The sequence below is a fragment of the Prunus avium genome, chromosome 8 (genome assembly GCF_965620075.1).
Source record: "Prunus avium chromosome 8, drPruAviu1.hap1.1, whole genome shotgun sequence".
In the NCBI taxonomy this organism is placed as follows: domain Eukaryota; kingdom Viridiplantae; phylum Streptophyta; class Magnoliopsida; order Rosales; family Rosaceae; genus Prunus; species Prunus avium.
Genome location: NC_142291.1, coordinates 37,399,560 through 37,414,284, shown reverse-complemented (window position 1 = coordinate 37,414,284; position 14,725 = coordinate 37,399,560). Strand labels below are relative to the sequence as shown.

Below are 14,725 nucleotides of genomic sequence, written 5' to 3'. Positions count from 1 at the left end.
GAACTTGACAGGTTCTGCAATTGTAGTTGTTTAAAAATATATATATATATATATATATATATATTAGGGTTGGGTTGGGTACGGAGAAAGGAAAAGAGGAAAAAGGAAGGAGTTGAGGTAGGGGTAGTTTGGGAATAATGGAGAGTCAATGAAGAGTCAAACTGCGCCAGAAGAGGGAAACAAAAATCTCAAATTGGAGAAGAACTGAAACAGTTCATAAGTACATACATTGGAAGGCTGCATCCATTGGAAGTTTGGCAAATGCTTGACTCACAAGAATAAAGCTTCAGATGAAATTAGTCTCACATTGGAAAATTAGAGTTCTTATAAGACTTACTCTTAGAAATAGAATAATTTGGATTGTGTTATGCAAGCGGCCCAATTGAGTGGCTTGTGGGTTTTGACCTTTGGATCAATGCCTAATTAGCTGAGCCAATGATTAATTAATATATATATATATATATATATATATATATATATATATAAAATTAATTAATTAATTAAAAGATGGGCCTTAGACCTTGGGGCTCTTGGGCTCAATGATTTAAATTAAACCAAATTAATTAATTATAGGACACTGCAACCTTTTTATTTTACTGCCTCGTTAATGATTGTTGTTCTTCCAACAGAATGAAGCCTGTTTAGGTTTGAAACCTGGTCTTCAAGTTTATATATCTTGTTATAGTTTTGTGTTTTCCTTTGTACAAACACAAGAAACATTTTATCAGCTTAAAAGTAAAGCATTTGAGGCTTCGGTTTGAGCTTGAGACGGAGGTTTGTTTGGCAAAGTTTCCATGGCGAAGTCTCCTTTCGGTTCTGTCGTGTCTGCATTGTAAACAAAGTACTTCGCCACGAAGAGGAAGAAGAGCAGGTTGAGAGAGCTCAAGACAGCCAAGAACAAATAATAGTAGTCGAAATGAGAGATGTTTAGGTTGTCCAAAATCCAACCCCTGCCATGTTGCTTGGTGATGTTTGAAACTGTTGAGAGAAGAAAACTACTAAGAAAGCTTCCAATTCCCAAGCTGGTTGTGAAGTATGAGGTCCCAAGGCTCTTCATGCCTTGGGGTGCTTGGTCATAGAACAACTCTATCTTGGCTGTTTCCACAAAAGAATCGGCAATCCCCAACAAAGCAAACTGAGGAAAAAGAATGAAAATTGTGAGAGGAAGTGTGTCCTTTTTCCCAAACAATTGATGTTCTCTTACGACACTCAGCCTTTTTCTTTCAGCCAACCAAGCTGTGACCATGATCACGACATGTATCACAAGGCCAATGCCTAATCTCTGCAGCAATGTGATCCCTCTAGGGTTCTTCGTGTAGCCCCGGATCCATGGGACGAAGAGGCGGTCGTAGACTACAAGGCTTATCAGCATGAAGATTGTTATGAATGCTGAGAGACATGCTGGAGGGATCTCAAAGTTGGGACCTATGCTTCTATCTAGTGTTGTGCCCTGTTTGATGAAAAGTGTTCCTCCTTGAGCTAACATCATGCTTGGCACAAATGTTGCTACCAGAATCGGAACCATTTTGATCATTTGCTTGGTTTCTTCGACTTGCGTCACTGGACATAGCATCCACGGTGAGGTTAGCCCGCTCTTTACAGCTGCTTTGTCGAGAAATCTGCAGGTAATAAAATGTTAGCTATATTTAGGTTTACCAAAATAAAACTATTTGTATCGCATTTATTGACTACATTATATAGACCACATCACAATCCTATTAAAAATGTTGTTTAGGGTCATTTGGATCTACCTTAACGAAGGGGAGTGGTCAATTCTGAATTTCCCAGACTTTGTGTACGCTTCCAAGCTCAGCTCATGAAGCTCTTTTTGGTCATCTGGGATTGTTACCCTCCACTTTCTTAGAGCAGCCACAATCACATGAGCTATCCTACTGAAAGGACTCTCAGAAGGCAATTTGTGCCTATAAAATTTAGTGCCCAACAAAAACACCAAAATAGAGAGAGCAAGCCCAAGTGTTGGAAGCCCATAGCCAAGAGCCCAGCCCACATTGTCTTGTAGGTAAATCAAGAAGGTGTTTGAGAAAAGGGTCCCAAAGAAAATGCTGAACATCCACCAGTTGAAAAAGGATAGCTTTTGGGTCCTCTCCTTGGGCTCAAACTCATCAAATTGATCTGCTCCCATGGTTGAGATGTTGGGTTTGGTCCCTCCTGTTCCAATTGCAATTATGTACAATGCACAATAGAATATGCCTACTTGGAATGGTGAGGCTCTTTTATCACAATCTTCACTGCCACATGATGGTGGCCTTAGGGCAGGTAATGAAACTGCTAGGGTTAATAGGGACATGCCCTAATTGGTAACCAAGAGGAGCATTATGAGTTTCATGTATAGATACAGTGAAAAAAATTATGTAATGCATAGATTGTTAAAGCCAGATAGGGACCAAATGGCCCAAAAGCCAAAATTTTCAGCTTGATCTTTCTTAATTATTAGGCATATTGGTGAAATTGTGAATCTGCTTCATATTTAAAATTGTCATGATCAACTAATCTCTTAACTGGATAGGAAAAGTTAAAGAGGCAGGCAAGTGCATGAGGAGGCTTGTGATGTGTGATCAAACTTCCAATTATATCCCAAAATATACAACGAGAAATACATTATCTTGGAAAAACATAGCAAAAGGGTCATCATGATATCCGATGGGGAATGATTTTGACACTTCAAGTCTCACCTCACATGCTCTTATACCACTCACAAATGAGGAGTGCATGAGATAAGTTAAGGGTGATTTTAAAGTGCCAAAATCATCACCTTTTTCGATACCAACTAGGTTTGTTCTTATAAATTATTTGTGAATGCATACATTAGCGGCCAAAACCTTTTAGAATAACTTAAAAAAAAAAAAAAAACAAACAAACAAACAACCCTTAATAAGCTTGCATGTCACCAAGGTGAGATGTGATCACATTTAAGCAGAAAATTATCACTTATATATAATGCTTGTGGTTTGTTCAACAATTAATGATCCATATATACTTGTGCATATGTATTGGCATGCAAGTTCTATCATAAGAAATGATAAATTATGTATATGCATGTGGATATAATTTATTAAGTGCTTGGAATTGAGTTAATTCGTACCACAAGATATATGGCAGAAGCAATAACGAAAGTCCAGTAGCGGCCAAGATGAGCATCTGCAATATAAGCTCCCAACAGAGGTGTCATCCACACAGTCCCAACCCAGTTGGTAACATTGTTGGCAGAGGTTACGGTGCCTTCATGGAGCTTCGTTGTCAAATAAATCACCAAGTTTGATGCAATTCCATAGTATGCCATCCTCTCAAACACTTCATATCCTACAAATTAATCAAACACACCCAACAGCAACAAAAAAATCATACATATTGATTCGTCATAGTGAAACGGAGGATGATTTTGACCACGAGACTTACTTTTTAACACATGCTCAGTCTAATTATCTCCTTATGCGACAAATCACGTGAAAAGATAAATAAACTTACAAACAGATGTATACCTCCGGGATATGCACGTTTTGCTCCCAGCTAAGGGGCCCTTACACTATTTGAAGAACAAAAACTAGGGAGTACATTACATACCTACAATGAAGGAACAAGCTCTCCATCTCCCAGTCTTTGATCGTAAAATTGGTCTACCTTTGAGATCCACAGTCCCATCTTGTGTGTGATCTTCTCTTCCATCAGCAGAGCCTTTCTCTTCTACACTTGCCATCATGTGTTTAATGAAATGACTAGGGACTTGGGGACTTGAAAGTCATGTGATTAGCTCATAGCTTTTTATAAAAGACTTCGGACAGGTAATTAATTAGTTGGTTGTCTCCAACATTTTAGATTTATTTCCTGTCACTTTGTTGGTCACATTTTTTGTTTTTCTCCTATAAGCTTTATTAACGGTAGTGTCTTGTGGGTGACTACTAGTAACCATTAATAAATATAAAATTTGTATTAATTAACGGTTGTTAATCATTCACGAAATTATAAGCTAGTCGATTTTCTTTCAACTCTAACTTGTTCGCCTTCTCTTATACTAGTAAATGTTTAACAAAAAACAAGAAAAAATAGCCGACTTAGGATCTTTGTGCAAGTACTAGAAGAACAAGCCCCGAACTACAAACCATCGAAGGATTTGGATCCTCTCTTTTTTTTAATAAAAAATATTTCAGAAAACGATCCTAAAGTTTGATAATACCCATGTCACATCAAAATTAACCAAAAAGTTAGGTGCTAAAAAACGAAAGATTATGATCTGCTGTCACCTTTAATTTGAGACGTGTCTTTAATTTCATCCTTCTTTTGGTAGGCCACATGTGATTAATCATATTCTAACATTTGAAATTAACCTCATGCCACTGTAAAGTGTTTGTTTTGTATGGAACATCACTTTCATGGAATCAAAATTAGCCGGTCATGAATATGCGAAATCCAAAAATAATTTTCTTTCTTCATTTTGTTTATTTATTTATATCAATCAATCTACATCAACTTGCTATAAAAAATGAAATGTATCATAAGAAAAGACAGACGTATGCATTAGTCATGGTGAAGAATCTGAAGATTTTAAGGAGGCTGGATGCCTTTGCCACTTGTTTTTTGTAGCTAATGCAATTCTAACTCAGATAAGACGTTTCCGCATAGATGAGTTTTATATGGGTCTCACTTCTATAAGAGATGTAAACGGTCTCAAAATACTAGAACTTTTCTTAAGAGAAATCGGTTTCATCTTGCGCCATGGAAATCTTTGATTGGGTTTACAGTGACCAAAATAAATTAGTTGGATTTTATTTGATCTTAATTAACTGAGAAGCAAGGAACATATTTGTAAAAAAAGCTTCTAATCCATGATCAGCTTAACTAGTCCAGTCTTCAAGTCTTCACCTCTTAAGATTCCACAGCTACCTTGGCTTGAGAAATGTCAGCATTATAAACAAAGAACTTGGCAACAACCAGAAAGAATAGGAAGTTAAGGAAGACCAAGGCAGCCAACAATGCATAGTAATAGTCCAAATGCGAGGCATTCAAATTGTCCAAGACCCAGCCGCCTTTGTGTCCATGTCTTTTGGTCACATCAGAAACTGTTTTTAGAAGAAAACTACTTAGAAAATTCCCAACCGCAAAACTTGTAGTGAAATATGAAGACCCCATGCTCTTCATGCCTTTGTTAGACGTGTAGATGTCTAACCCATTAAAGTGTGGTCTTATAATCATCAAAGGATTCTAAGACTTGATATCAATTAGGAGTTCAAATACAACTAAACCTGCAGCTCTATTAAAGTTAGTGTTTTAAGGCTAATATAAGAGCTAGAAGGATTCCTATCTTAATTGTGGATTAGAAGTTATAAACCTAATGCAATAAAGACTTCTTAAGAGTTTCTTGATGGGCAAGACTCTTAGGAATATGCATATAAATACAAGTGCCCCTGCTCAACCGATCAAGCCAACCCACACAAAAGAATTCACCCCATCTAGAATGAGTGTATGAGGGATCAGATTGAGGAGAAGAGCTCTTGTGTATATTCTTGATATTTCGACAGTTTCTATGACATACCAAAGATATGTGTTCTACTTATGTGCAGTCAATAAAGTTTACATGTGGTATCAGAGCCTAGGCTGCATATTTTAGAACCGATAGAAATTACCCACCTTTTCTGTTACTCTGCAATACGGCTCTTTGGAATTAATAAGGCGACAATTCTTCCTCTTTTGCTACCTCTTGACAAGATCCACTATTCTGATTTTGAGGTATGGCCGTTTTTATTGAATCTAACTTGATTGCGCTGCTTTTGAATTGCCTTCAACAGACTTGTGTTGTCCATGGTTTTATGCCTCACTAAAAGTAAACATAAAGTTTGTGTTTTTTATTTTATTTGTATCCTTAGTTAACATGCAGATTGATGTTGGCTTGTTTTCGTTGGACTTACCTTTTGACTTATCAACATCTATGCGGCATATCTCTTCCCATTAATAATGTATAATAATAAAGTAAACTAAGGAAAAGTTTTGAGGTCCTATGGAAATTGACTTAAGCATGTATATGGTTTTAGTTTCAATCTCAAATTTTGCAGCATGATAAACATGGCTTCAGTTTTGATATCTCCTCAAGCATGCTTAAATTTCATAAGTTGGATAAGTACTTTCTTTGCGGCAAAAGAATACATGCACAAGTATATATATATATATTTAAGATACAATTGGGGTTTTTAGTTTCAGCTTCAGTCATTGATGTTAAATTGACCCAAGCATGTTTTGTGTTGATTAAGTAATCGCATGTCATGAACTGTTTTTCTGTGACTTATTTGGAGAAATTCATTTATTTATTCCATGATTAATTTAACTCAGTTCTAGGTTTTAATATCAGCATAAAAGTGTACATATGCGAAAGGTTATAAAGTACCAAACCAGAAGGATAAAACCTAAAACTGAAAGTTACAGAAGCAATGTATTGTTTTATTAACCTTTATTACACCAACATATTTTGTTAAGCGTGTTTCGATATACAGCTTTTCTCGTTCATGCTTGAAGGGTTGAGATCAAAGTTTCAAGAGTTCTTGTTTCAATTTAAAGAGCGAAAGCAACCTAGTTGATTAAAGAACCTTTGATTCTAATAAGATTGGTTATTAAATGTGATAAAAGTATAAAGTTTTAACTTTATCATATTTGGAAGTTTTATGATCATAGTCTACAGATATTCTCGCAATGGTTGAGTGAGCCAAAGCAACTCAATCGTTAATAGTTTTCTGGATTTAAGGAATTGATCATAATTGGCATTGTAGGTGAAGGCGTGTTAAAAACTCTCTATCCAAAGATGTGAGTGGTTTAACATGAGTACACTTATAATGGAACAGCATGGGAGATGAACTGCATGAATTAGCAAGGAATTTCTTCAGTCCAAAGACGTGGGAGTTTCTTTGTTCAGGAAATTCGTGTATGTTCATGTCCTAGTGTTGAAAACATGTTTAATTCTCTACCCAAAGGTGTGAATTAATTATGTTTGATTGAGGATATGGGGACAGATTGATTGTATGATATATTTTGGAAGATTTCAGTTATGTCACAATGAACCTTAACTCCATTGGCATACAAATTTTTGTTCTTGTTATACGGATTGTAACATGTTTAAGTTGTTGATGATAATTTGATATTGGTGATCTTGAATAGTCATGAAAGTTAATGGTATGACAAATAAATAGATTTTTGGTTGATCACATAAAGGAGATATGAGTATGAAAAATTGATTGCATTAATTTCTCATATCAAATATTCTCTCAAGTTACACTACAGTTTCTGATCACTATTAGTTCACATCAAGGTTTATGCATATTCATAGAATGTATGCAATTTTGGTATTTGTGACTTGATTGATCAAAAATTTGTGTTTTCTTATTTGGTTATGTATGGACATGTTTTGATACTTGGCTATTTTTCATATGCAATCAAGTGACTGTTTTATAACATACAGCTGGATTGATTCATACGTGTAAAAGGATTGATACATATTTAATTGGATTGAATCAAGTAAAGTTGGATTGATCTGTAAGGTTGTGTTCGTCATATAGAATGAAATAAAATAAAGTTGGCTTGTTTTAAATGGTATGGCGTACTGCTGCAAGTGTTTTTGAGGCATGATTGGTGTTATATTTGATGCTTTCAGTATTGGATAAAGGCAAACTTGCCTTGTGAATATATATTTACAAGTATTAATTGTGGTTATATCACTTGCATTTAAAGAATATCACTATTTTATTGCCATTATAGTTTTCAATTCTCAGTTTATCGACGTCTAATTATATGTCATGTTATATAGTATTCATGCTTGATATTAAGAAATATGATCGTTTCACCCAAGAAAGGATAATTTTGAATGATAACCTAAAGAAAAACTTGGGTTTTGCATGGCAAATTATTTGGATAAACTTTTTTGTTTTAATATGAGGAAAATGTCATGCTATATGAAGTTTAGATCTTGCATTAGAAATAAGGATAATTAAATTTTGAGGAGCATATTGATAGCATTCATAATTCTATAGTTAACTAATTTTTCCAGTTTTGAACCATGCTGCTATGATGTCTATTTACATAATGTTGTAGTACGAATTAATTTGTGATAAAATTAGGCGATAAGGATCTTTTTCTAAGCTTTCTTTAGACGCTGAATTCATGAAAATATATTGAGAATTGAATTTTTGGTGAATTTATAAAGTTGAAACAGATGCACAGGAATTTTCCTGACAGTTTCTGCATTATGAATAAAGATTGTTGAATGACTCACTTAAAGATCTTCAAATGAACTGAATTTTTGATATGTTGAGCATATACGTGTCTTCGTGAATTCTGCAAAGTCTCGTGATTATTGGATGTATAGATTATTTGTGAGAATTTTATTAGTGATCTGTGTTCAGGAAAAGTATGTGCTGACAGATTTTCTGAGTAACCTTGTAGGTCAATTTCAGACTTTTTAATTAGCTATAAAACGACTCATTAATTTTTCTGTTTGAAGATTAATGACTCTAGTTTGTTTGCATTAAATTTGATACTAATCCGATTTATAAATTAATTATGGCAAATTCTCAAGTAATCACATATCATTGCTGGAATTTTCTTGACAGTTTTGTGCATTTAGGCTTATACTGTGAAGTACATTAGGAGCACGCCTTGAAAGTTCTTTTACACTTTTTTGTCACAGTTTTTCTAATCATAAGGTTATTGGTGCACTATATATTGAAGTAGCAAAGTAGTGAGTGTTTGCCCAAGTGGGAGAAGTGATGTAAAGTTTTGGGCTTCACACTCAATACCTTATTATCTTGTATTCTGATAAAGCTCATATAGGTTTTGGAGCATACTTGGAATTCTTTTCTGGTTTTTGACACATTGAAGTTTTCTGAGTACTAATAAGCATACTTGGAACTGTTTGGATGACTGACTGTTTCGTTTTGGCTATTAAAATTCTTACCATGCTTATTGTTTTCTACTTGTATTGCTTAAAGAAAATTGAATATCGGTGTTTAAGATACGAGTGGAATAAAGTTGAATGCTTCCATTACAGTTTTTGTTTTTCTCATCTACATGCAACTTACATGTAAAGTGTTGTTTGAGAAAGAATTGAATAAATTAAATTTGAGCTCTAACTCTAAGGATTGGACTGCGATAAAGTTTTATAATGTATTCATTCATTTTATATGGTATTGATCCAATTTTGTAACATGCAAAATATATGTTTTGATGAGTGGGAGCGTTTAATGATCTTCTTTGAGGATGTATTCGGTAATTTGGATATTTCTGATTAATCGCTTAACAATCTAGTTTTGCATTAAGGATTTTAAGGCTAATAAGAACAAAGTTTGGTTTACGTATGTTATATGTTCTTATTATTTCATGCAGTTTTGTTCAAATCTTCAGTAGTTAATCAATGACTTTTGCCTTTTCAATTGAAATTTGTGATTGCTAATAAGCATTTGGATTTTGGTTCATGCTTGTAAGGGAGAAGGCAAAAGAAAGAATTTTTTCCAGTGGTTCATTGATTCATTGAATAAGGTTGTTTCATACTTGTTACAATTATGGTTATGCCGTTAAGTTTTGATATGTAGAATTAGTGGGAGTTGAGTTTTATTCCACTTAATTTCGTTATTTTCTTGGAGACAGTTCAGTTATTTTGTTTACTACTGTTTGGTTCAATTCTTTTAATAAATTATGTGACTTCAGTTTTATATTTATTATTCTTGACAAATGAATCCAGTTACATGTCATCATGCAGTATAACTAGCTACAGTCACTGCATAAGACATGAATTCATACCAGAGTCATTAAGGAGAGATCTTGGTAATCTCTAAAGGGAGGGCGTATGAATGAAAGTGACCTTTGTAAACACAAATTAAGTTTGGTCATGATCATTCTGCATTCTAGTCTTGACGGAAGTCTCATGTGATCTTGAGAGCTTGTATGTGTAATTGTAAAGACCTTGAAATATAGAAATGTTCAATAAGTCTTGATAGTTCCATGCATGTTCTTTTGATTGACAGTGACTTGATTAGGAATTATAGTTTAATTGAATTCCATAGGCCTTACAGTAATTGATATTGAGTTCTTGATGATCATTAGACCAAGTGGGAGAATGTTAGACGTGTAGATGTCTAACCCATTAAAGTGTGGTCTTATAATCATCAAAGGATTCTAAGACTTGATATCAATTAGGAGTTCAAATACAACTAAACCTGCAGCTCTATTAAAGTTAGTGTTTTAAGGCTAATATAAGAGCTAGAAGGATTCCTATCTTAATTGTGGATTAGAAGTTATAAACCTAATGCAATAAAGACTTCTTAAGAGTTTCTTGATGGGCAAGACTCTTAGGAATATGCATATAAATACAAGTGCCCCTGCTCAACCGATCAAGCCAACCCACACAAAAGAATTCACCCCATCTAGAATGAGTGTATGAGGGATCAGATTGAGGAGAAGAGCTCTTGTGTATATTCTTGATATTTCGACAGTTTCTATGACATACCAAAGATATGTGTTCTACTTATGTGCAGTCAATAAAGTTTACAGCCTTGTGGTGCTTGGTCGTAGAAAAACTCAATCTTTGCAACTTCCACAAAGGTATCAGCTACACCCATCAGAGCAAACTGTGGCAGCAGAATGAAAATTGTGAGAGGTACTTTTTCTCCTTTGCCAAAGATGCCATTTTCTCTTGCAACGCTGAGTCTTTTTCTTTCAGCCAAACAGGCAATGACCATGATTATGATTTGCATCACAAACCCAATTCCCATTCTCTTCAGCAGTGTGATTCCTCTGGGGTTTTTCGTGTAACGCCTGATTGCTGGCACGAAGAGACGGTCATAGATTGGGAGGCTGACCAACATGGAAAGTGTTATGAATGATGCAAGAGATGCAGGGGGGATTTTGAAATGGGGACCCATGGAAGCATCTAATGTGGTGCCTTGCTTGATGAAAAGGGTGTGTGTCTCAGCTATGATGATGGCAGGTATAAATGTTGTGAGCAAAACTGGAATCATCTTCATCATTTGCTTGGTTTCTTCAACTTGGGTCACTGGACATAGAGTCCATGGTGTGCTTGGTCCACTCTTCACAGCAGCTCTGTCAAGTGATCTGCAGGAGCTTAATGCAGAGCAAGTAAGGTGGGACATCCACTTAGGGGTAAAGGTCAGAAATTGAAAGCACTTTGTTTGAAGACTATGATGAACATTATATACGTTTAGTATTGTCTAAAACTAAGAAATTGTGATATAAAAATGGGTTTAAGTTACTTAATTTGTTACCGTTATTAAAACAAGAATTCACTCAATTAGTAATTCAAATTGATAATATGATAACATAATACCTCAGACTGTTTGACAAGAGAACATTTTCTGATTAATAAGGAATAGACTTTGTTCGAGGCTAAGAAATTGTTCAAATTTATAATATAATAATAACATAATATGTTAGACTGTCTGACAAAAGAACATTGATGTACGAATTTCGAGACTAAGAATTAAACATAGACATTAAGAACAAGTACCTCAAAGATGAGGAGTGATCAATTTTGAGTTTGCTTTTGTCTGCATAATCTTCCAGGCTCAATTCATAAAGCTCTTTTGGGTCATTTGGGACAGGAACTTTCCACTTCCTAACTGCTGCTACTAGTACCTGAGCAACACTAGTGATAGGACTTCCTGAAGGCAACTTGTGCCTGTAAGATGGGGTTCCCACCAAGAACACCACCACTGCAATCACAAGCCCAACTGTTGGGATGCCATAGCCAAGAGTCCAACCAACATTGTCTTGTATGTACACCAAGAAAGTGTGTGAGAAAAGGGTGCCAAAGAAAACGGAAAACATCCACCAATTGAAGAAGGAGAGCTTGTGGGCCTTCTCCTTGGGCTCAAAATCATCAAATTGGTCTGCTCCCATGGTTAAGATGTTGGGCTTGGTTCCACCAGCTCCAACTGCTATCATGTACAATGCACAATAGAAGATGCCCACTTGAAAAGGTGAAGCTTTTGTGCAATCCTCTGCTTGAATGCCATGGGCACAAGCTGGTGGCTTCAAAGCTGGCACTGATACAGCTAGTGTTAAAAGTGACATGCCCTGTTAAGAGAAACCCATATTTTTGTTACTGCGGTTATTATATGAGCTACCTAAGACAATTCATCTGAAAAAAGAAAAAAGTTGTGTCCAAGAATTTACCATGAGATAAATGAGAACTGCTAGAACAAAGGTCCTATATCTACCAAGATATGTATCTGCAATGTAAGCACCAAAAATAGGTGTGAGCCAAAGGGTGCCAAACCAGTTGGTGACATTGTTTGAAGATTGTACAGTGCCTTCATGGAGCTTCCTTGTCAAATACACCACTAAGTTTGCTGAAATCCCATGATTTGCCATCCTTTCAAATATTTCATACCCTAAAAAACACAATCCAACATTTAATTATATATATGTAAATGTATATATAATGTTATAATTAAGCTATATACATACATACCTACAATGAAGGAGCAAGCTCTCCATCTCCCAGTCTTTGATCTCAAAATTGGTCTGCCTTTGAGATCCACAGTCCCATCTTGTGTGAAATCTTGTCCTCCATATGCAGGGCCTTTCTCCTCTGGATTTTCCATAATGTCAGAGCTAGAGAGAGCAAGAAAGACAGACTTGGAGTCTAGTTAGCTTTTTTTTGGTCATAGGAGTCTAGTTAGCTAGTTGGTCTTTCAGCTTCCAAACAAAACTATGAATAGAAAATAAAATAAAATAATTATATTTTTAGATCTCATTCACTTGTTTCTTTTTGTTTAGGAATCTTATCATAGATATGGTATTCTGGTCATGCTAGTTACTTCCACATTGCTTGAAATAAGTGCATTTAATTATTGGACTTAGGACTTTTTATGGTGGTTGAAAAACGTGGTGTCAACTCATGGATTCCATTGACACAAACTGAAAGTGAGTGAAAAGGTATAATCCAATCCAATTCAATCCAATCTCGTATATAATGCATATGTCATACATAAGTACGTACGTATGTATATAAGAATATGAGAGATTCTTCAATAAGTATTTTATGTTAAGAATTGATTATATAATTTTAATCTCAACCGTTGGATTGCATGTATATTACATATTAAATCTACAAAAACATCTAATAAATACAATCAAACAGCCGAAATTAGAAATATGTGACAAATTCTTAACATAAAATACTTATTTAAGAATTCTCCATAAGAATATACTCATCACTAAACAACAACAAAAAATGAATTGTAAAGTAAAAGAATATGAAGAACAGTGCAAGCACCAAAGATTAAGAACAACACACCCATGATGCAACCAGAACAGACAAATTGAAGCTAAATTCAACAAAGGCAAAGACTCACTCAAACAAATAGCAAGCAAAAACAAAACAAGAAACAGCAAAGCCTTCAAGACAAACACTTAAAGTTGAAAACCACCACCAATACCAGACATAAAGATCACAAGCAATTAATATTTGGTAAACTTCCAATGTCCGTAGACCCCATATTACAGTAATTGTGTGCAATCTGTCTAAGAGCAAAGCTCAACGTCACACTCAAAATAGACTGAGACCGAAGCCCAAAAAAAGGCATAATTAAAAGAAATATTTAGAAAGTGATTCCAAGAAACTCAAGTAGGAAGATGGTAAAGATGAGGGAATAAACAGGGGGTGGTCGATAGTGGAGCATGAGGCTATGGCTTCGCTGGGCTTCTCTTCGTTCAAAATGCTGTGCATATGGAGGTTACTGTTCCCATGACTAACTAAACCCACGTTCATAGGCCCACACAAAAACCCACTGGAAAAAGAAACACCCAGTGGAAATGTGGGATCATAGCTAGACTGCTACTGATGATAGATACACATGCATATGGCAATTCAAACAGGTGCATATATTCTGACAATACCATCCACACACGATCACCACGCTCACTTGGTTGTGTTGGGTGACTGTCATCCTTCGATGGACGTAGACCTCACACCCTATTGATGACAGTCACCCAAGCATGCGCCAATTAGCGTGGATTCTATGGTGGAGTCCACATATCTATGATTAATAGCATCCAGTCACGTATTTTAGCCTCACTCACCTTTTGGGTTCGCTTGAAAATTATTTAGAGAGGTTTGGAATTAATTCTTGGCTGAGTATATAAGGTGTAGTAGCCGGAATTGCAGTTTGGCAATCCCACCGCCGATTCTCTCAGTAACACAAATGAAGTTTTGTTTTTTAAACAGAAACAAGAAAAGAAAAAGAAGCATGAAAGAAAGCCAGTTTTTTGCTAAATTTTGTAAAATGGATCACCAGTGAGTACGTTCCTGAAAAACATTTAAAAAATCTATTCCAAAAGGAAATCTATATATATAATAAAAAGTAGAGAATGGTAAAATATTCAAAATATAAAAATTGTCATTGATTAATGAATTTAGGGTAATTTTCATTTTACTACGTGGAAGTTTACTAAGTTTTAGTCTTTGCATCAAGTTTTTTTCATCTTAGTCGCATACATATGAAAATTATCCATGAATTTATTAAGTACTGGAACTTTTCATTAAATAAGAATAATATAGTAAATTAATATTTTTTAACATTAAAAAAATTTAAAATAAAAACCAAAATAAGAACTTGGGTTCTATTTTCATGAAACACAATTTCAGTTTTTTTTTGTTTTGGATTATCTTTCTTAATTCAAAAATAAAAAACCAATTGGCACTTGGGGCTAG

The 14,725-nt window shown here is 35.0% G+C and overlaps 2 protein-coding genes across 3 annotated transcripts; both read right to left on the bottom strand.

Moving 5' to 3' along the window:
- Positions 1–542: 542 nt before the first annotated feature.
- Positions 543–3,843, bottom strand: LOC110771931 (protein NRT1/ PTR FAMILY 5.2-like). The gene is made up of 4 exons (XM_021976292.2): positions 3,583–3,843; positions 3,104–3,321; positions 1,752–2,311; positions 543–1,619 (listed from the first exon to the last, which is right to left on the bottom strand). Exons 1-4 carry the CDS (start codon positions 3,716–3,718, stop codon positions 725–727), a joined length of 1,809 nt encoding a protein of 602 aa, XP_021831984.1. The 5' UTR covers positions 3,719–3,843; the 3' UTR covers positions 543–724.
- A 939-nt stretch (positions 3,844–4,782) lies between these two features.
- LOC110771933 (protein NRT1/ PTR FAMILY 5.2-like) lies at positions 4,783–12,795 on the bottom strand. 2 transcript variants are annotated; one of them, XM_021976294.2, is made up of 5 exons: positions 12,482–12,795; positions 12,184–12,401; positions 11,516–12,084; positions 10,544–11,103; positions 4,783–5,156 (listed from the first exon to the last, which is right to left on the bottom strand). In XM_021976294.2, the coding sequence occupies exons 1-5, from the start codon at positions 12,612–12,614 to the stop codon at positions 4,882–4,884; spliced, it is 1,755 nt and encodes a 584-aa protein (XP_021831986.2). In that variant the 5' UTR covers positions 12,615–12,795; the 3' UTR covers positions 4,783–4,881. The 2 variants fall into 2 exon arrangements, with proteins under 2 accessions (XP_021831986.2, XP_088101179.1); XM_088245053.1 differs by lacking the exon at positions 4,783–5,156 and having other exon boundaries at positions 10,071–11,112; positions 12,482–12,794.
- Between the last annotated feature and the right edge of the window lie 1,930 nt (positions 12,796–14,725).

What these genes read in the sequence shown, in the direction of transcription:
- LOC110771931 (XM_021976292.2), bottom strand. Translation starts at nt 3,718, where the DNA reads ATGATGGCAAGTGTAGAAGAGAAAGGCTCTGCTGATGGAAGAGAAGAT. An exon ending in AGCTTGTTCCTTCATTGTAG is followed by an intron (nt 3,322 to 3,582) that starts GTATGTAATGTA and finishes ATTAATTTGTAG; the next exon opens with GATATGAAGTGTTTGAGAGG. An exon ending in CTTCTGCCATATATCTTGTG is followed by an intron (nt 2,312 to 3,103) that starts GTACGAATTAAC and finishes GTTACCAATTAG; the next exon opens with GGCATGTCCCTATTAACCCT.
- LOC110771933 (XM_021976294.2), bottom strand. Translation starts at nt 12,614, where the DNA reads ATGGAAAATCCAGAGGAGAAAGGCCCTGCATATGGAGGACAAGATTTC. An exon ending in CAGTTCTCATTTATCTCATG is followed by an intron (nt 12,085 to 12,183) that starts GTAAATTCTTGG and finishes TTCTCTTAACAG; the next exon opens with GGCATGTCACTTTTAACACT. An exon ending in GATCACTCCTCATCTTTGAG is followed by an intron (nt 11,104 to 11,515) that starts GTACTTGTTCTT and finishes AAGCTCCTGCAG; the next exon opens with ATCACTTGACAGAGCTGCTG.